This window comes from Tigriopus californicus, chromosome 7, assembly GCF_007210705.1.
Source record: "Tigriopus californicus strain San Diego chromosome 7, Tcal_SD_v2.1, whole genome shotgun sequence".
Classification (NCBI taxonomy): domain Eukaryota; kingdom Metazoa; phylum Arthropoda; class Copepoda; order Harpacticoida; family Harpacticidae; genus Tigriopus; species Tigriopus californicus.
The window spans coordinates 3,458,421-3,479,912 of record NC_081446.1 but is presented as its reverse complement, the minus strand read 5'-3'; the positions used below and the strand labels follow the sequence as shown (position 1 = coordinate 3,479,912).

The 21,492-nt window shown below is 40.3% G+C and overlaps 3 protein-coding genes across 3 annotated transcripts; 2 read left to right on the top strand and 1 right to left on the bottom strand.

Annotated features, from left to right (window-relative positions):
* Positions 1–1,903: 1,903 nt before the first annotated feature.
* Positions 1,904–6,446, top strand: LOC131883606 (ras-like GTP-binding protein RhoL). Its single transcript, XM_059231113.1, has 2 exons — positions 1,904–2,314; positions 5,562–6,446. Exons 1-2 carry the CDS (start codon positions 2,087–2,089, stop codon positions 5,874–5,876), a joined length of 543 nt encoding a protein of 180 aa, XP_059087096.1. The 5' UTR covers positions 1,904–2,086; the 3' UTR covers positions 5,877–6,446.
* A 2,014-nt stretch (positions 6,447–8,460) lies between these two features.
* On the top strand, positions 8,461–9,862 carry LOC131883916 (rho-related protein racF2-like). Its single transcript, XM_059231520.1, has 2 exons — positions 8,461–9,084; positions 9,609–9,862. Exons 1-2 carry the CDS (start codon positions 8,842–8,844, stop codon positions 9,795–9,797), a joined length of 432 nt encoding a protein of 143 aa, XP_059087503.1. The 5' UTR covers positions 8,461–8,841; the 3' UTR covers positions 9,798–9,862.
* A 487-nt stretch (positions 9,863–10,349) lies between these two features.
* On the bottom strand, positions 10,350–13,418 carry LOC131883914 (ras-related protein ced-10-like). The gene is made up of 3 exons (XM_059231519.1): positions 13,257–13,418; positions 12,330–12,511; positions 10,350–10,775 (listed from the first exon to the last, which is right to left on the bottom strand). Exons 1-3 carry the CDS (start codon positions 13,297–13,299, stop codon positions 10,407–10,409), a joined length of 594 nt encoding a protein of 197 aa, XP_059087502.1. The 5' UTR covers positions 13,300–13,418; the 3' UTR covers positions 10,350–10,406.
* Positions 13,419–21,492: the final 8,074 nt, after the last annotated feature.

Sequence of the window (21,492 nt, the reverse complement as noted above, 5' to 3'; positions counted from 1 at the left end):
CTACTATAATGTGCGCAAGGTTGGTAAAGTAACCCTTTATACATATTTCCTTTGAACAAAACCAGATGTATCATTTTGAGTGATTTTGCCATTTTGCATCATATTTCATCATATTTTAAATTGATCTTACATCAACTCCTCTGCTGAGGTAATGATTTTTTTCATTATTATTACAACCTTGTTTTGAAAGCTGAAGAGATGGAAATTTAAACGGTTGTGGAAAAATAAACATAACAAAGCCGTTCAGGAAGAAATTGTTTAAACTGCATTTTTTTGTCCCAATCCAGGTCTTAAGGTCAATTAGGGGCTGAATGCGCGCTTTGAGAGCACCACCAAGCCCTCGAGAATCCAGGCTAGTTCAAAAGTATCCATGAGCTTTGTCCCAACCCAGGGTTTAGGGTCAATTCTAGTGACCGTAGAGGCTTAATGTGCGTTTTGAGAGCACCTTCAAGCCCTCGAGAATCCAGGCCTAGTTCGCAATGAAGTCCACATCTCTTCTCTCTCAGGCTCCTTCATTGTTTAATTTGCTGCCTCTCATATTCGTAGGGAATACGTAGGCCTTGTTGATCCGGTAGCATCTTTCAAGTCAGACTTGGACAAATTTTTAGATAGCATTTCAAATCAACCCTACATTCAAGGATTAGCTCGGTCAGCAACACAAATTCGTTGATTGACGAACTGTCGCATAAAGTTTAAGTGATAACAATTAGGCAAATGATAATCATATTCATAGTACCTTGTAGTGGGCAGTAAAGCCCGAGAAACCCAAAAAAAACTATTCTAGCCAAAATTGTTATTTTTTGCCAAACCCGCACCCAATAAAGCCGTTCGTGGTAGCTTTATTTTCGTATAGCCTCAAAATATATCTTTTTATTATCATCATTCACGATGTCTTGCTTCATTGGGACTAGTCAATTTATTTTTTGTGAGGGTTTATTCTAACCCATTTGCGAGCTCTAACTTAACTTGGAGCCTCGTGTTAATGCAATGGTGCTCAAGTACAAGTGAATTTGGAAAACAAAGTTTTACAATTGTGATCATTACGTTTTTAATCTCACTCTCTTTCAACACCAAGGGATATATTTTTGGAAAGCTTTACATCCAATTTAAAGGAAACGAAATTTTGACGATGTTTAATCGAGGTTGGATTATTATTCCATCTACAAATTTGCGCACGAAAATAAGTCAATGTTTCCGGAATGATCCAAAACAAAAGAAAAAAGGACAGGAAATCATATCATTTAGTTAATTGGGATATTAATTTGATTTTACACGATGTGGCAAAAGCAGTATTTAGATATGAGTTTTGAAACCCCTAACTCAAAGTTATCGAACTCATTGACAAAAATTTTTATCACAACCTTATATAGTGGATATGACTAACATCGCTCAAGTCAATTGACACCTGGCTTAAGGTGTATGTATAGCATGATTTGCAGAACTTGTGATAAAAGTGTGATATCCTCATTTGAGTAATGATGGAACATCCTCGTTGAAGTCACTTTCGTCGCTCTAAAAACACGTGATAGTGACTTAGTGGTTGGGTGCATGAAAATATCTGGTAGAGAAAAAACTTTTTAATCTCCCTTGGGACCTCGTCGCAGCCTCGTCCTGACTTTAGAATATAAAACACCAGATTCCATCAGAGCCGTACTAATTTCTATCCTAAGCCTCAAATTTTTCGTTCGAAACAATTGAACGAATTTTCGCAATTGTACTATACAGTAAAGCGTCGTTTTCGACAAAAAGGAATACTGCCACGTTTATTGATTCTATTTATATCACTTAATATTTACAGCAACCAAGGGCCAGCTTTTTCCTTCAAGAAAGCGAGAGTGTGTTCTTTAGAAATTGGCTCAGAATGAATATGCTGTTTTGGCGGGACGGAGGCTGAGTGGGACCAAAATAGGAAAGGCTTTTGGGTTGTGCGTCTTCTATTTTAGACGCCACTGGAGTGCCTCGTCACCCGATCAATCCATGTAATGGACAGTCCAAGGAAAATTGGCATTCAGTACCGGTCCGATCACGGATCCTCATGTTGGGAAAGGAGTGAGTCCATTTCAAAGTGGCCAACAAATACAAAAAGATGGGCGACGAAATCGAGTATTTCTTGAAATTGACGGTCGTGGGGGACCACAATGTGGGGAAAACGGCCTTGTTGGAGACCTTCACCAATGGAGGGTTCATTCGTGACGAACTTCCAAAATTATTTTCCTCCAACACGGTCACAGTCGAGGAATTCAGTATTGACCTTTGGGACACAGATCCCAGTGATAAGGTGCAAAAGTTGCGACCCATTACTTATACGAACACAGTAAGTTAACGTGCTTGATCTCCCTTTACAACCCCCTTAATCCATTAACAAATAGCAATGAGCAATGAGTATTATGAGAGTGAGAAAATATGCTTTAGAATGCACGTTGGGCCCCAATTGAAAACCGGTTTGTTTTTAAATAATGATTGCTGATGGCGAATGTGAAGAAATATTTAAAAACAATAACTAATATGAATGACAACGATCTTGAGGAAAAGAACAACAATAAGCAAGGCTTGAACCGTTACCGATGAAGGTAACGTCTTACCGTTACTTTATACAAATAGTAACACGTTACCGTTACCGATACCGTTACTTTTGCAGAAAATAAAGATGGCCTAAAACTGCAGAAAAACCGGTTTATTCGATACTTCAACGATTAGTAGATACGAATGACGAATATAGTACGAGGGTTCAAGGGTTAAGGATACAAGAGTTTGAGGATTACGGTTTTTTTGGTTTTAATCTTTTTCACATTTCGGAAACATATAGACAAGTATTTTTTTATGGTTTGGAAAATGTTAAAACAGAGCAAGAATTCCACTGGTTTGACAAGAGGAAAATCATGGTTACATTTTGAGGCTAACTTGAGGGTTTCTGTCATGCAACTAGTAGTGTAGTACGTCACAGAAATTGCATTTTGATAACGCTAGGCGGAGCCTCTCGTCATAACTTATGTTTTGTTCGTTTATTTTTTTGTAGCTTAAAAGTTTAAAGATTTTGTATCCGATACAAAGAATGTTATTCAATGTAAAAACCGTCATGTCTGGATTTCTAAAAACAAGGCAAAGCAAGAAATGGTCAAGAACAATAACAAAATATTTCGTCTACCAGTGAGCTGATATTAGCCAGTCTAAGAAGCCCCTGGAAATAGGGTTGATCAGGGATTTTGGACAAATACAGATCCAAAAGGGGTTTGAATAAGAGGACGGGTCAATTGTTATGAATGGTCACGAACAGTCCGAGGGGAGAAGGTAGTAGAGTCTCGTTGCACTATTTACTGCAAACGTTTTTTGACTAGCGGTGGGTCTCTAGTGTTTATGTCATTGAAGCTACACGTTATGCCTCTCCTCTCACTGTACGTTGCACCGTGAGTGCATTTAAACGCATAAATGTTAATGTAGCGTTCATACCTACTGTATGCTGTATATCCTGGGCGATTTTAATACATCCCACCCGATACGTTTCATTCCCGAAATATATCTGGTAAAGGAGTGCAACACTTGTTCAACTTTTTGACGATGTTTCGAGTCCATAGACGCCCTAATTGGTGATGATGCATACTCTAGATGCGGTTGAACTAGGGACTTGAACAGGGTCATTATTGTCACTCGGTCCCTCGACTTAAAAGTACTAAACGCCCAAAAGCAGGTTTGAAACGCCTTGGTCACTTTTAGTTGAATGTGCTCGGTGAATTTTCCGTCGTTTTGTACAATAACTCCCAAATCCTTGCCACTACAGACCACCTCAATTTCTTTGTTGGAGCTATCTTGAAACTTGTCCACGTTTAACGTCATGTTGTTCTCTGCCACCCATTCATATATTTTACCGAGGCCAGCTTGTAACTCCGAGAAATTTTTGTTCTTCCTACCAGAGACTAATTCCGTATCTTCCGCAAAAGACGAGATGGAGAAGCTCAAGGGCAAGTTTAAAAGAGGCGAAAAAAATACAATACGAGCAATTAAAATAGGTCCCAAGATTGAGCCTTGAGGCATGGCTTACTTACGACACCTTTAACCCTCGCTTGATGTGTCGTCCCGAATAAAGAACTTTTTATCCAATTAAACAAATTACCCCTTACGCCAATGGTGAGAAGTCTTTTCAGCAATAGACAATGGTCTACTTTGTCAAATGCCTTAGCAAAATCTAAATAAACTACGTTTACACAATCATTGTGTTTCAATCTCTCGATAACGTCTTCAAAGTGCAATGCAAGCTGGGTCACAGTGCTAAATTTTGCCCTAAAGCCGTGTTGATGTGGAGAAAAGTGTTCTTTGCCATCAAGATATTTAATCAATTTGGCTTTAACCGTGTTCTCCATGAGTTTTGGCCCATTAGAACTATGGGAAATTGGTCGATACGACAATGGATTGGATCGGGCTCCACCTTTGAAAAGTGGACTAATGTGTAAACTTTTCAAGCAATCCGGGAATTCGGATTGTTCCAAGGATCGCCTCATTAAATAAACAAATACTGGATTTAGCATGTCTGAACATGTGATCAGGAATTTGATCTCTTCAGTAGCAAATATGTCACTGCATTTGAGACGGAACTTTTAAAAAATTGGGGAGAAACCCTTATACGTTTAATACATCGTTGAAAAATGAAGTAAAGGAGCTGTAACGGGAGGGCTAAAAACTGTTGCTTCTTCAGAAATGTAACGCGTTACCAGTGAGATTACTCAAAAAACAACACGTTACTCAAGCCCTAACAATAAGAAATAAAGAATCAAGGATGATTTCTTGTTTAGAAGAATCAATGAAACAATTGTAAGAAACAACAAATACTCCGCATATCATTGGAAAAAAGATGAAAATCAGATCTTTCAGTGGTGATTTCTTTTTTCATGGGCTCCTTACTCAAGCGTTTTTGCAAACCCATAAATCTTAATAATCTACCAATATTTATGCCATTTGCAACCTAGCAACCGAAGCTAGATTTGTAGACAAAGATCGACCTTTTGAGTTTGAGAATAGTTTTGGAACGACGGAAGAATGTTCTGTTAAGGAAGAATGGACTTTTTTTGGTTTACCTCTAATAATGAACAAAGCTATTTAAAGTTATTAAGATTGAGTAGAAAATGGCTAAGCATAACAATACTGTCTTGTATGTAGAGGATGTGGCGAGCATGTGCTCGCTCATATTGTGTCTATCTGTGATATGTATATATAGCTAGGAACCCCTGTTAATAAACTAGACGACTACCATCTCTAGACTCATTTAGATGGTGGACCATGCGTCCGCCATAGAGGACACTTTTTTCAGGGATGATTTCAATATTTGAAAAGAACACTCAGAGAGCTCACTATTACAAGTTTTTTTTCATGATACTTTTTTATCCTTTTTGTCGTAGTGAAAGTTTTTTAAACACCAAAAACCCCTTGGCATTTTGCTGGTCCCAGGAGCATTCAGCATGCAAGTTTCCCATTAAATGAGTTGATCGCAAGGCTTTTGCTTTCCGTTTATCCCTATTCCAGTTCATCACTAGCCAATGTTTGTGTATGACCTCCTCTAATTTTTGTTTCAGTGTATCTTCTTGATTTGTTTCTCTATCGACAATGCCAGCTCACATGAAAGCGTGACAACGAAATGGGTGCCAGAGATCCGCAAATTCAGCTCCAAGATACCTTTCATGATTGTGGGGACAAAAACCGATTTGCGAACTCGATCCTCGATTCACCCTGATGTGGGCAAAGAATTGGCCGAGGCTGCTGGCGCCGTCAAATATATGGAATGTTCGGCTATTCATAATGACAACGTCCAAGAAGTCTTCCTGGAAGCCGCTCGACTATCCGACCGACGTTCCTTACAAGAAAAATCCAAGACTTGTGTCTTGTTGTAAAAGCAGACAACCTGGCCGGAGAGTAGTAGGCTGAGTAGCTCTAATAAAGATAAACTATTTATTAGATAGTTCTTTGGCTAATTTACTACCCATTTATCTTTACTTGCTAAAATCCATTAGAAGAAGAATAACCATAATAATGATAATCTGATTGTGATAATTGTATTCTGTTACAAAATCGGTGACGACACGACTCTTAGTAAAAATTGAAGCATAAATAATTTTGTCATTTTTTGGCAAAAAAAGGCAAAAGAACCCAAATTGTTTCCGAACCCAACAGTTAAACAGAACCAACAACATTTCAATCAACCAGACAGAGCAACCAGTTTGATGAGCAACGAATACGATTAGACTGGACAAACATATGCTTCGCGTATTTGAGTGCTGTGTCGTCGGAGACAATCAAATGATTCGATCGAATGAGAAGGATTCTAATTGCAATAACAAAATGCATCGTCGGAATAGAATTAGATTATTTTAATACAAGTCTGTTCAACATCAATTGTTAGATTCCCAAAAATTGGGAATTACATATCATTATACGGGTATGCATTTACCATGTGAGACACTCGGTTTGATTGGGAATTGCACTAGCCATGAACCACTGGAATATGGACCGAGGATGCTCAAATCGAAGATTGACACTTTCGAAAGCTAGTGTCAGCACTTTTCGTTCTTCTTCAAATGAGATTGACTGTTGGTCGAAAAAAATTATGTCTTTTAATATTCAACTCAATCAAATGGCCGAGTCCAAAAGTATAACCCGTCAAGGCTCCTTACACAACGCTATACCAAATGAATCAGCTAGCCCTTTTCTGGTAATTTATTCAAGAATATGTTCTGCCCACATATAATGCCTAGACCCCGCATAGCGCGGGGAAAAATGCGACTTGCCTTCACCAGCTGGTGCATCTATTTTGGTGTTTAGTGACTCATGCAGTCACTGACTGCGTTTGTTGAAGACCCAGCGATTGTAGGTCGTTAGAAGTGATCAGCTAGTCACTCTGCTCTTTTTCGGTGTAGAGAGTTGTTGACACAAAATCCATTTTGCTCTGTACTTAGGTCGGGCCAGTGCAAGATCTAGTTGTTATATGATCTGTGCTTCTGACAGTGCTGCCAGATGAAATGGATCGATTATCACCCAACTTTTGCCAAAAATTACCAGTTTTGTCACCAAATTTTGGGGGCTTCAATGAAAAATAACCAAATATTAAAATGTAAACACCACATGAGCTTTGTTGTTATTCATAGGGCCGGCAAAAATTTGCAGATATATATGGTCTTTATTGACAACAAATTTGAAAAAAAACATTGCCGAGATTTGCACAAAAATTTGCAAATAAACTTTACAAAACATAGGCACCAACATTGTAAGGGCTGCTTTTGACTTCCCTATCAAGCAACACATAGATGAAAAGGAAAATTATATCATGATGTCTTCCAGCATTGTGATTTGAACCTGCTATCCCTTGAGAGCAGGTTTTGCCTTGTCCATGATACCCCCTAGAATGATCTGTATTTTGCACATCTTAATATCTTACGAAAAAGATAAATATCAGTTCATTAACTAAGACACAATAATGCCAGAGCGTAGAAATGTATTGCAAAATAATTTTGTTAAGAAAAGTAAGTTTTTAAGTTTCAAAAAAGTAATGGTAAGTCAATTTTTCTAAAACCAACCATTCACCTCATGACCATTTACCCCAAAAATCATGAGAACACGTCAAGAAGTGCCTGATTTTTAAAGGAGGAAGTTCATTACCCAAACAAAACTAAAATTTGAAATAGAGTATCTTAAAAAGTTGTAAAGATAAAAGAGCTATTTCAGATTGATGGAAAACATAAGCAGGTGGTTGGTAATATGTTTGCAATCTATTTCAAACCTGTGTGTACTTTTTCAAAAATACTTCTTATTTCAGCCAACCATAGCCAACCTAAGTTGGATTTTTCGGATTTTTCAAAATCACCAGATTTCGAGGTTCTTGTTACCGTAAATTGCCAATCACCAGGCGCAAAATTTTGTCCCAAAATTACTTGTAAAATCACCAGTCTGGTGATAAATCACCACATTTGGTCGCACTGGCTTCTGTCTATTTATGTCCTGCGCTTTGAGAGGGCATAACATTGGATCCAATTAGAGGGCTAGCCAGAGAAACGACACTTCAGATAATTCTGAGATTTTTTTTGCTCCCTCGCGGCTGCCTCGTGTGTGCCATGGGGATCGGCTTTGAACACATTTAGTTACGTGATTCTGAAAATCAAGTTCCGAATTCAGGGAGCCAGTGAGTTGATGGCTCGCTTGTCTGCTTTGGTTGAAACTGAGTAACGCAAGAGAAGTCGATCAGCCCAACACCCTGCTGCCCAACTACCAAAATGTGTTCAAAGCAAAGTCTCATTTGACTTGGCTGGAGTGACTTTTCTCTGACAAGCCCTCTAGATCCAATGGTTCTTTCGAGCTGAAAATTGAAAGAGGTAATCCCAATGACCGACGGTGGTCCTTCTTTGAGAAAAAACTAATGAGTTTACTTGATTTTGAACTATTGATTCTCGACTCTAGCCTCCCTGTCCATATTCCAGTGGTTCTTACAGCAGCCTTGTTCAGGTTAAGATAAAACAAAATGGCTCTTTTGAACTTGAGTCTAGCAAAGGGCTCGAGTGCGAACTAGGTGCGCATTAAGAGATTAACAGGGCTGCATTGCGGTCAGCATTATGCAATAGAAACAGATCCTGATCCAATGGCTGACTCTCACCCCAAAATAAAACCAATTCTCGGGGAAATTTCCTTCCCTTCGGAGATCAACCCAATGGTCTGTTAGTACACAATTCAAGGAAGAAAGCTAATCGTACACGTGAAATACGTACAGTGCAGCCTATGAAATATTCATGGCTCAATCAGGTTTATGAGCGGCAGGTTGTAACGATCGATATCCAGCCTTGTTTTTCGGTTTAGGCGGTCAAGATCAAAATGACCGAGCTGGATCTCCGTTCCCTGAAGATTGTTTTGGTTGGAGAAGGAGTTGGCAAGACTTCCATTTTAGACACGTTTATCGAAAGGAAATTGAATCTGAAGGAGTTACCTCGAGTCTATGATAACCATGTGGAGATGTTATTGGACCCGCATCAACCCGTTCGATATCTTCTCGATTTGTGGGATACTAGTGCTCACCCGGGCTTCGATCGAATCCGACCACTGACTTATAGTAACGTGGTAAGTAATTTTCGGTTGTTTTATTCCAAGGAACGACGGGGTTTTCAAATGCACTCCCAATACGAAATTAAAATGTCCCCACACAGCTTGAGCGAAAACAATAAGTGTGGCAGCGCGGTGTGAATGGTAGCAAAAAACGTCGGGGAGTTCCATCTCCGGTAAGGGAAGAAAATATTTTGTAGAGGGACAGATGGCGTACTGGTTCGAGCAGTGTATTATGCGAGAGGCCTCGGGTTCGATTCTCCTCCCAGACCTTTCTCTAGAAAATCTTGAGACGCCAACCACACCCACAGACGGAGAATCGATCGATCTGATATACATTTTAACACTGCTTATCGGAACTATGTACCGAGGATGTGATGTCTGACCAGCCGGACGAGGCTCCATTCTCAGACTCTACCACCACCCAATAATTTAAGAAAAAAACTTTTTTAACGTGTTTTTAATTAACCAAATGTTATGAACGCTGTTTCGAAAAGAAAATTGTGCTGCAATACAATTCATTGCTTTCACACATATTTCAGACGGTGTTTATGATGCTATTTTCAATTGAAGATCGAGAATCCTTGGAGAGCGTGTCAACTCGTTGGTTCAAGGAGATCCACACTTTTAACGAGGCGATCCCATTTTATTTAGTGGGACCAAGATCAATCTTCGAACAGATCACTCGATTCAGACGGAAGAGGGCGAAGAAATGGCCCGCATTCTTGTAGCAGCAAAGCATTTTGAGTATTCTACTTTAAATAATTCGGAATTAAAGCACTTATTTTTGAGCGTAGCCCGTCAATACTGACTGAGCGCAAAATCCAAGCAGAAATCAAAGACATGCGCGTTGGTGTAGAGGGTACCTTCCAAACTTGCTAATGAAATAAAGAAGTAGCATAGGAGTTTTGCCGAAGAACCTTGATATTTGAAGAGCTTTTATTGCCTTTAAACTCAACAGAACGCAATGCTTAAACGCTGAACGAAGATTTTTACGAAACTAGCCTTAACTTGGTCACGCAACCTCTAGAATTCTTTAACCGTTTGTCAAATCTTGCCAAAGTTATCTTACCAAGCTAGGAGACCAACCTCTTGACCTTCCCTGAATCCCAAAGTAAACTCGTCGGAAAAGATAAGCTTTGGCTTGTTTCCTCTGTCAATTTGCAAATTCTTAATATAGCTACTCAATTTCTGCGAGGTTATCCCTTTTTGTCAAGCACTTACTGCTCGCTTGTTTCTGCCTCTCACTCTTTACTACTCAGATTAGAATGAACACCGACCACTTGTAGTTTTGTTCAAAACAGTGCACTTCACCCAACATCACGAACCAATCAAAAAGATCACAAAACCGTACATCTCCGCTGGCGTTTTGGCTTCCTCTTCTTTCCTTGGCGAATGACCCGCACAGCCTCATCAAAAATGGTGTTGAGGCCCTCTTGCGTTTTGGCGGAGGCCTCAAGATACATGGTAGCTCCAATTTCAGTTGCCATGTTTTTTCCTTGGCTTTCACTAACAAATTCTTGCGAAGTGTCCCGTTGCTTGCGCCGCTTGGACCACGTGCCCTTGAAGTTCGTCTCGCGGAGGTCTATTTTGGTGCCTACCAGGATGATTGGGGTGTCCGGACAATGGTGATGGACCTCGTTCGCCCATTTGTTGACGTTGTGAAATGATCGAATGTCATTGGTGGCAAAACATATTAACATCACATCCTGGAAATGGAACACGAGAGCCGTGATGAGAATACAGAGATGGATGACTTCAAACTTAAGCCTACACTAGTAATAGTAAACGATGAATGGTCACACTGTATACAGCAATTAGTTTTCCTATTTAGATTGAGGAGGCCTGCTTGAACAGTGTGAGAGAGTAAGATATTCTTTATTTGGGAGGTTGGTTTTCGTATTGATATTAAGAAAGAGTTTGGAGAAGTTCATAAAAAAAAAATAGAATAAGGGTGAGAACGTTGGGAAAACTTGGATACCCTTGCTTTTGTTTATTGTATGGTCCACCACTCAGGCATCACAAAGAGGAAATAGATATTCTAATCCTTTTTTAATTGAGGTCTGGAGTCATGTTTGGTTTGAAAATATTAAAAAGTACTATTGTAGCACAAGGGTACTGGTAATTTACCTGAACACACTATTTATCTAGGATTCTTTTCACAGTCAGGGAAACAAAGGAGAGAAGATTGCTGTACATAGGTAGGTGTTATTTTCACCCGTAGGTCATTAATAAATAACACTCCTCAAAGTGCACTTTGTAGCATGAAAAGATATCTTTTGATGTTCCAATTTTTTATTTGGTTTGTCACAAATGGTGTGGCTTCGAAACACTTATGTTCACATTTCATTGATCCAATCTGCGTTTTATTTTGGCATGATATACCCAATCAATAAGAGGCTGTAAATATCTACAGTGAACAATGGTATTCATTTATTTTACCCTTTCTTATGTACCTAATACTACACATTAACGTGTCACCCACAGCAATTGTGTTCCCATTGAAAAAAATCATCTCTGCATGAAACGAAGGGGAATCAAGTAAGGATGAGACCAGGCCTATGACTTTGGACTATGACTATGACTCTGCCGGTGGATCATATTTTATATGAAACTGAAACTGTCACTTTTTTCATCTTAAACTTCTGAGGACTCCATTCTGTAAAAAACGGACCTCCACGCAATACGCCAGGATTGTGGATTACGGGCCTTCGCTTGAGTTGTAGTGTTTCCACTCTATAAAACCTTTTCTGAGGATCGTGAGACCATTCAGACAAACCCAGTCATCATGAACAATGGAACAGGAAAGTGCCGAGGAGCACTGCCAGAGTTGATGTCCTGATCCATTCCTACCGATCAATATCAAAGGCAGAGATTGATGCAGCACATGGTACGGTTCAAAATACCCTCCACGTTAATCCCTCCATGAGATCAGTGTCCATATGGTGCCTCATTGTTCCATCATCCATAGTTAGAAAAAGATCCCGAGGGGTAGGCGAAGATTTTCAACTTCAATTTCAATTTCAGCAGGAAGGTCAAAGCTGAGATTTTTTGTTTTGATTTTATCCCCCTTGCACATGACAAATATTTAATTTTACCTTCAAAATTCAGTTGGGCAGTGTCAAATATTGCCTTTAATTGACAACTACTCTGTCAAACATTCTGATAGGTTCGAGTTACGTACCTTAAAATAATATTCAAAGAATCTCGAGTTGCAAGTGCTTGTTCATGTTGGTTGATTATTTCAAACGTCTGAAAATTACCGTTTTGCTGTAAGATAGTGGTCGGAGTCGATCATAATCCTCTTGACCTGCTGTATCCCATAAACCCAGGTTTGTCTTTTCCCCGTCCACCACCATAGAGAGTGAGTAGTTGTCAAAAATGGTGGGCACATAGTCTTCGGGGAATTCGTTTTTGACGAAGGTGATTAACATCGAAGTTTTACCTAGAACCAAAAGAGGCCAATGGTACATAATTGAAAAACACACGGCATCGAAGTCAAATATTTCAAACGATGGTATGAGGTTTGAAATATTTGACATGTCGAAGTATTTTGAGAGACTGTTGGACGTTCCTTTCTTCTCAGCTTTGCCTCTGACAAGTTCGCCAAAAAAGAGACATGTCCATGTTGACCCAGTCTCGTATTCCACCTTCTTCGAGTAGAAGCATGATTTTGCCCTCGATGAGCTCCATGCGAGAAAAGGGTCTTCTCAACGCCAAACAACTTTCTAGGTCACATTACAAACTCTTCTTTTCTTGCTTTTTGAACACCAGCCAAGGTCAGTAAAGAGGTAAAGTTACTTTTTCTGTTGTATTTTTCTGGGTCATTCATAACGCTCTTGGTCCAAAAAATTGAAATAAGGTCTGGTCTTCACAAACGTTTGTATATTATTGGCCAGTGTATTCTTCATAACCTATCTTGAGTTTGATTGGCATCATTCCATTGGACGTTGGGTCTGATCTTTTAATTGGATTTTTCATATTTTTGTGATATCTTGGGGTCTGAGTTTTTGCAACAGAAGATCAATATTTACAAACTTGGTTGGTTGGTGCATTCTTCATTCCGAAACAAGAGTGGGCTCTTCAACCAACATTATGGTGTCAGCTGACGAATCATCGTATTCTGATACGTTTCAATTACATGCAATCCTTGTTGTTTTTAGCCATCAATGAACATCTTCATTACTTACCCACAGCTCCATCGCCCACTACCACACATTTGAGATCTGTCATGCTGATATTGAATATACTTGCATGAGACGTTACCTTCAGTGGTTTACTTTTTTTGACACCTCCTCAAGAGTCTTACTTCAAATCTCAGCCATATCACTATGATGCATAGAGTTCGGAATTGTAGCTACCAATGATTGAATATCAGTTTCCAGATTTCGAACCCTCATCATATTTCGTCGCCACTAAGACTGCAAACATCCGACGAAAATGTTCGATGAGTATCTATCATTATGAACCGACCATTATATTTTTCATTATTTACGGAATTGAACGTGGAGTTCGATCAAATATTTCCGTCAATGCATATATTTTTGCGCTCTATTGATAAGAACAGTACGCTTGATGAATGCAGACGGCTATGAAAATCAAACAAATTCGACAAATCAGGAGCCAAAAGGCAATCAGCCTGAGCGTAATCTCAAATGGAGAGTTTTGGTGATAAAGCAATTTATTTTAAGTAAATCCCTCACGTCGAAGTTATGACGCTTATTATATTGATACATGCCAGTAGAGTTCTACTCTACTAGAGTCACTGCAGGAGCTTCCGCAGTTCACTCGAAATATTGTTGTGACAGTTAATATTCTAAAATAAAACGAACCCACCAATCATGTAGTCAGAATTGCCAGACTTATGGAGGAGAAATTGGCCAAAATTAACGCCAATATACTAATACGCCCTCTTAAAAGAGTGCTTCCACTGATTTTACTTATGACTAGATACGCTGAAAATTGTTCTTTTTCTTCTTTTTCCTTTTCTTATCTTTTGATTTCTGCAAGCCATGGGCAATTATGAAGCAGAGACTGCAAAGATGCCCGGGGGCTACCAACATTAACCAATTCAAATTCTGGGTAAAAACGGCTTGGTCTGAGATTGATCCCAAGACCTTGGAAAACCTGATGATTGGAATGCCAAAACGAGTAAATATGCAACTCACGATGAAAGGGGGTTACATTGGAAAATATAATGCTTTAGAAAGATTCAACTGACTAAAAAATAGGAATACGTCATTGCTGTAACAAAAATTTCGCGACGTACTGCATACAAAGTCCATGGTGTTAAGAGTGACAATGAACAATAAACAATAAAATCAAATCAAGACGTGGAATATTTGCCAATCAGCCTAAAAGTGGCAATCAAAGGTGCTTATGTTGGGGATACAAGGTAATTAAAAGGTTCAGTGTTCCTAATGGGATCATTCAAGAACGACGTCATCACTGGACAGAGACGGTAGGGTGGGGGAGACGTAACTTTTATCCAGATGAACCGAATCCATTGTCCTTCACACTAGTTGGTGTTTAAGTAGCTAAAAAAGCGTTCGCCAATTTTGATCTCAATCGAACGTCCGCGTCAAAAGCAATGAGGTCCTGAAACTTAGTGCGACGTGGGCAGAAAATGACTTGCTTATGGTGCATTTAGACGACACTTATTTAGACACATATTGTGGTCACATACAGCTTTCACATGACATATTCTCGAACACATGGCCACATATTTGATTTGGAACCTGCTCCAATTTTCTGCGATATGTGAAACAATTCTGAGGCAAGGTCAGCGCAATCGCCCAACGCAAGATTAAGCGTGACCTTAGGGATACAATTGCAATCGGTATTTTTTCACGATCCTCAATCCTGTTCGGGGTGAAATTATTCAATGACTAAAATTCAAGTTTGAATGTGTTCAAAGTAACGGCATTTGCGAGATATGTTGGAAATTTGAAGAAACAAAATGCGTTTTGATATAACTTTGAGTGGTCAGATATGGTCTCCCTTGGAGTTAAACGATTGACGGACACAGAGCTCCCATTTAAACGTTTTTTTTTGATGTTATAACGATTCGTCCGACGTCCAGTAAGTATTTCGAGTGATGTTATAAAAAGTTTGTCAAGTGTCTGACTCGAGAAAGTCCGGCACAAAACTTACGAGTCAAGTTGATACGTAAATTTGACGTCTATCTGACAAACAAGCAACCGACAAGCTCAAACTGAGCTGAACTCGATGTGTTGATAGTACGTTCATTACGTTGTGGCATGCTTTTACGTTCATTAAAAAGATGGCGGAACGCCAGGGCATCTGTTAACTAACTGGGCTCGGCTAGGGACGAGGAGACGCAGAAGCGGGATGACAGCAGGGTAGCCGTTCAAAGTGGCAAACCCACAGATCATATAACGACTAGATGTCGCATTGGCCCGACCTCAGTGCAGAGGAAAGTGGATTTTAAATCAACAACTCAGTACACCAAAAAAGAGGAGGGTGACTGCGTGATCAGTAGTAACGACCTACAATCGCTGGGCCTTCAACGAACGCTATCAGTGACAAGCTCACTCTGAATCTGGCCACGCTGGCGGATGAAAAAGCATGAGTCACTGTACACCAAAATTTATGTACCAGCTGATGAAGGCAAACGTTCGCATTTTTCCTCGCGCTATGCGAGGTCTAGTCATTATATGGTCTGTGGGCAAACCCCTGAGCTACATTGCGCATAAGTGTTTATATTTAGTACTGATGTGAAGCAAGCACCGACAGGGCAAGTAGTCCGGTGCTTAACTTGCCCAAGTAGGAACTTGCCCCAACTTGGGTTTGTACACAGACACTTGAGGGGAAAATGGTGTGGCCAAACTTATGCAGGAAATTTTATACCAGGGCAAATTAAATCAACTTATACAGGAAAAGCAATAATATGCGCCAACAGTGAGGCAGTAACATGGCTTTGGTTCAATTCTTGGTTTATTTCTGGCGATCTGACTTTAACTACGAACAAAAAATCCTCATTTTGCGGTTTTCCTGAGCTAACTATATGGGCCCCTTACGCTAGCAGCGGATCTCTGCTTGGGTTAAGCTTGCCCAAGTTCTAGTACTTGGCCAAGCTTTGCTTGTAAACAAGTAGTACTTGGGTGTCTGTGATGACTTGCTACTTGCCCATTTCCCATCAGTAATATTTAGTGAAAAATCAAACATGTGGGGGCCGTGCAAGCCTCAAAAACTACTTTTAAGTAAAGTCAAAGTATAAGCCACATTTGAAAGGTCAAATTGAATAGACTACCAAGAAATAAAACAAATCTTGGCATGATGAAGAAGGCAATCGTGGTCGGACATGCTTCTCGGAGCAAGTTCTCATGGCTCGTTCAAAGCGCTGGGCTAGCCTGCAATTCTTGGCGCTGGTAAGGGATTCTCGTCACATTTTGCGGAGCAACGAATTCGACAGGGGCGCCGGCCGCAAGCTTGGATTGAAGAAGAAGAATAGGAATAAAACAGGAAATAGCCTGTGTTTCACTGAGTGGGGGCCCTGCTCCAATCAGTTGGCTGGTCACTCATCAAAACTGCACTTGGTCACATTCGGCGATGTCTAGTTCAAGACCCTACATGCAAAATCTTTATAACATCCACTATCGCATGTCCGTCGTCCAGCCAGACTGTCTAGTCGCACATAGGACGTTTTCTCTTGATTTTTTATAAGATCAGCCCCAGCATGACCAGCGATGAAATAAATCAGATGCTTTGGTTTTACCAAACAAGTTTATTTTTAGTATGAGATAAATGAAACAATTTACCCTCTTGATTTTCTGAAGTAAGTCACTCAGCATTGTAATGACGGCAGGAAACGTTATCATAGACTGACAAATGAAACCAATGAAACTTTTCATATTTTTTCAAACTTTTCAATTTGGTCAACTAATACTCCTACCTTTGTCACCTGATCGCACGCCATCATTGAGAACCATTAATCTCTTCAAGTCCCAGTATATTTGACACAGATAGTCTTCTGTGTAGTACTGGTGTGTGTAAATTCTCTGAATCTTGATTTGTGTCACATTGCCAACTTCTTGTCGAATATGTGATCACATAATGTGTCAAAACAAGTGTTGTCTAAATGCACCATTAGCACCAGTTGGTAAGATCTTACCAACGTGGCGCTAGCACACTCAATTTGCACTCATAACTTATGACACAGATGTTCGATTGAGATCAAAACTGACCATTCCTTTCTGAGGCTATAATTGAGTCAACTCATGTAAAGAGAAATGCATTTGATTGATTTGAATTGGAATTACTCAAACAAATATGTGTCTATAAGGGTGTGGCATTTTTTGTATTTGGGGTGCTAGGGCATGGAGGACGTCAGCAGTGGAGAGTAAAGCTCGGTCGAAGATCGAACGTCTTTTAGCGAGGTTTTGTAGAGCTATGCGTTACCTCCTGATCAGATGCATTCCTGCTGAGAGGGTGCTCAATGAATTCCATCTTCATGTTCAAGTACTCAATTCAGAGGTAACGCAAAACTGAAACGTCTTCTAGCGAGGTTTCAGAGAGCTTTCCTCTCCACTACTTCCATGGCTAAGGTCGGAGGGGTGAACTTCGTCCGGCCAGCGTAACTAGGCATCACATCATTCGTATGGGGACGTTTAGACAAGCTCTGGCAGGGTTGTTTGTTTGCTGGTACCAGTGTCAGTGATGCAAGTTTGGGGCCTTCAAACATGTTTTTGAGAAGCTGACCCTTCTTTCACATTGTTATAGGGGGAAAGGTCAGCTTCGTTGAAACCAGTTTGAAACGCCAATTTTGCATCACTGGCATTGGCAAGCAAGTTTGTTTGCGGTACCGGCGCTTGCCTAAATGTCTGACACAGTCTCGTAGTCATTATCAGATTAGTTCTCCGTCTGTGGGTGGGGTTAGCGGCTAATAATTTCCTTGAGAAAGGTCGGTGAGGAGAATCGAACCGGGACCGCTTTCGTACTTGGAAACTGCGCTAACCGCTACGCCAAGTCTCCTCCCGAATGAGGAGAATGACATTAACTACTTTCTTACCTCAAGTGTGTCTCTATTATGCCATGGTTCATGATTAGAGTGGAGAGGTTCCCTTTTGAAAAATATAACACTTTACATCAATTCCAGGCCGACTTTACACGTGGAATTCTTGGTAGTTTTGGTAAATTTCCACATCTTGTGGTGTTTTTGCATTGATTTTGATGATCCCATCAACTTTTGGGTGCGTTTCATTTGGATTCAGCAAGCAGGATGAGTAAAGGGTCAACCATTTCACCTCCCTTTAAAAATATATTTTATAATGCAACTTTCACTGCTTGACTTGTTTGCAAACAAAATCTAGCAATGGAAAATCGATTGATTTGACTTGGTTAGAAATAAAGAATCAGCTACCACCTCATTATAGCTGAGTGCAAAATTTCATACGGCTTACCGTTGTTGTTCTTTCTGACCTAAAAAAACACAAATTGTGATCATTGATCAAGTAGTACCGCACTCCTTTTCAAGCATCCAGCAGATTGATCCGACCAGTAGTCATTCAATCCAGGCTAGTTAAAACAATGAAGTCCAACTCTCTTCTTTCTCGGGCTCCTTCATTGTTCAATTTGCTGCCCTCAAATATACGTGGACTTATGTAGGCGTTGATCCAGTAGCAGATTTAAGTCAGACTTGGACAAGTTTTTGACTAAAATTCCGGATCAACCTTATATTCAAGGATTAGCCAGATCAGCCAACTACAATTCGTTGGTCGATCAAATAATATATATAAATAAAAGTCAAGTAAAATAAATAATCTTATCATCTTGAACTGCTGGGATTCCGAATCCCGTAGCGGTAAGGAAGTCCGTAAAAAAAAATTAATTGCATTTTTCAAATTTCAATATTAGAGGGATTCATAACACGGGTAACCACTGGGAAGAGTGAAGCTTTTAAATCGCCTCATCATAGTAAGTCATGAAATGAAGTCAAAAGATGGTAAAAACTTTGCCAGAGGGTACAACGCCATTAACAATTGACGAGAATAGTTACTTTTCTCTAAGATTATGATGGAACTCTAAAAATATCTTTCATTGCATAAATATAGCTCCATCTAACTAGTTTGAAGCTCTGCTCAACTTTAACAAATTATGGGCAAGAGGTGTTGGATTTGCACATAAGCAACGATAATTCAGGTCTGTATAGGTTATGCAGGGACAATCGTTGCGCTAGGCACGAAACACGTTCGAAGCCAACCTTGGTGCAATTTCAAGGTCAATAGGACCCTATTGCTGGGGCAACCTAGGATTTCAAAGCAGTCAGTGGGAAGTATTGAAAATATATAGAATTTCCTTGACAAAATATGGAAAAGTAAGTCTTCGAGCTGATGACATAATGTCGATGAGAAAAAGGCTGTCAAGAAAGACCTCCCATGCCAGGAGAATAAGATCAGCACCACTTGAAAGAGGCTTCTCCAAAGTAGGATTAGGCCTCTCCAAATTGGAAGGACCCTCGTCATCAACCTTTCTGAGTATTATCGTGGATGCATTTCAACGCCAGTCGTGAAGCTCGGACGTACGTCTTTTTCGAAACCGGCCAGTGGCGTCGCAAACGGCGTTGGCATTCTCCAGAGAGTGCGAAGGCACCTCGGTCCTCCTGCATCCTTCCCGTCGAGGCCAAAGGGAGGTTCACGTCCCACATTCATTCTTCTGGAGACATTCAAGTGCATGCAAAAACCTCAAAGTGAATCGAACTTGTCCCTTGACCAGAGTCGACCGGACGTAGTGAAGGAGTGGCCGAGTGGATGCAGTGATTAACGGCCTATTTATTTGCACCTTTTGTTTTTTAATGAGGACCTCCCAACAATCACGATGTGCCACGATCCTCGAGAATTGCGGTTCCAGACCAAGTAGCAATGGCCTGGCATTCAAGACCCTACCTGTCGCCTCGCCATTACCAATACCAATACCCATATCACCCAATTCCAATATGATGAGCTTGGCTCAAGTGAACATCTCGGGGTTGCGAGCAGCTACGGATGAATCCAGGCATCGGCACCGTCGCTTGATTTGGGTGTTCTTACTCACGGCTTGCTTCGCCGTGATGGTGGCCCAAATCACGGACAGAGTGCGGCATTTCCTCTCCGAACCCGTATCCGTTCAAGTGCGAGTGGAAAGAACAGCAGTCTTACTTATCCGGCCATCACCCTTTGTAACAAAGTAAGTTATGTAACGAGCTTTATTGAGTTAACCATGATATGCGTGACGTACAATAGACAAGAATATTATGAAAGAAGCCGAAAGTAATCAAGCCCATCCACCTTTCTTGGGCAGCATTTCTCGATGCACAAACCACGTTAAAAGCATTCTTGGGAACCAATGCGTTCATCTGGAACAAGTATAATGCCAAAGTGTCCTATTTCAAGGTCGTTTCCAAACGGTTTGCGAGGAAAGGGTCACAGTTGATAATCAACTAATTGCGACCACATGCTGTCACAATTAAAAAATCTTTTACTATTAGATATTCATACGATATGATTTTTTATGACTAAGAATGCCTACTTGTAAGCTCCAAAAGCCTCAAGATGAGTAATGACCAGAATTTACGTACGCATACGTGACCACTCACCAAGGCTGAACAGAGAGGATTTTTGTATCATACCTCCTTCCTTCAAAAATGGTCCGCTGAAGGTCTCGGGCCTTTTGGCCTCTCAAATCCCCTCCCCACCCAGAACCCAGAAGGTCTCATTTAAAAATAAAATGCTTAACCAGAAGATCATTCTCAGGCTTTGACGTGCTTGACAAGTGATCAAATAGGATTCCACTTAGAAGGCGGGAAAACGGAACATGGATCCACTTGACGTGACCCAGAAGTGGTCTCTCAAAAATGACAGGCATAGCCTCTACTTAGTTTCTCAACAGGTGCTTGAGCAACGACTTGACTGGGAACAATTTAAATGTAAATTTTCTGTTGATTCATTTTTTCAGAATCGATTGAGTCATTCCATAACCTCCTAAAGCTATCTGTACTTATCCAACCCAATTCAAAGAGGTTTAGAAATGATGGGATCGTCTCCCTTGAAAGTAAAAGGATCAAATGTGGAGAAAGATTGATAAGAGGGGCCAGTCCATATTTGAACGCTACTTTCTGTGATCGAAGGTGAAAAGCCTTTCAGACATATTGGTCTTGAATATTTGGCAGAGCGTTCCAAATATTGCATCTTTGCCACCGCAGATTTTGATTCCGAAATATTTGGGCAGCGGAGGTCCCGAGGATTTTGGGGTTTCTCATCTGAGTGTTACAGCAAAACGCAAAAAACTCTAATGGCATAAAGCTACTAGTAACATCTATGAATAACAAGACTGAACGGGAAGGGACCTGGTGTTAATTTTTCTACCCTTTGGATTACAACGCCATTTTATCCGATATTTATCTCTTCTAATTGATGTAATCAAATGCGC

What these genes read in the sequence shown, in the direction of transcription:
- LOC131883914 (XM_059231519.1), bottom strand. Translation starts at nt 13,299, where the DNA reads ATGACAGATCTCAAATGTGTGGTAGTGGGCGATGGAGCTGTGG. An exon ending in AGTGGGCGATGGAGCTGTGG is followed by an intron (nt 12,512 to 13,256) that starts GTAAGTAATGAA and finishes TTTTGGTTCTAG; the next exon opens with GTAAAACTTCGATGTTAATC. An exon ending in CACTATCTTACAGCAAAACG is followed by an intron (nt 10,776 to 12,329) that starts GTAATTTTCAGA and finishes TTCCATTTCCAG; the next exon opens with GATGTGATGTTAATATGTTT.
- LOC131883916 (XM_059231520.1), top strand. Translation starts at nt 8,842, where the DNA reads ATGACCGAGCTGGATCTCCGTTCCCTGAAGATTGTTTTGGTTGGAGAA. An exon ending in CACTGACTTATAGTAACGTG is followed by an intron (nt 9,085 to 9,608) that starts GTAAGTAATTTT and finishes CACATATTTCAG; the next exon opens with ACGGTGTTTATGATGCTATT.
- LOC131883606 (XM_059231113.1), top strand. Translation starts at nt 2,087, where the DNA reads ATGGGCGACGAAATCGAGTATTTCTTGAAATTGACGGTCGTGGGGGAC. An exon ending in CCATTACTTATACGAACACA is followed by an intron (nt 2,315 to 5,561) that starts GTAAGTTAACGT and finishes TTTTTGTTTCAG; the next exon opens with TGTATCTTCTTGATTTGTTT.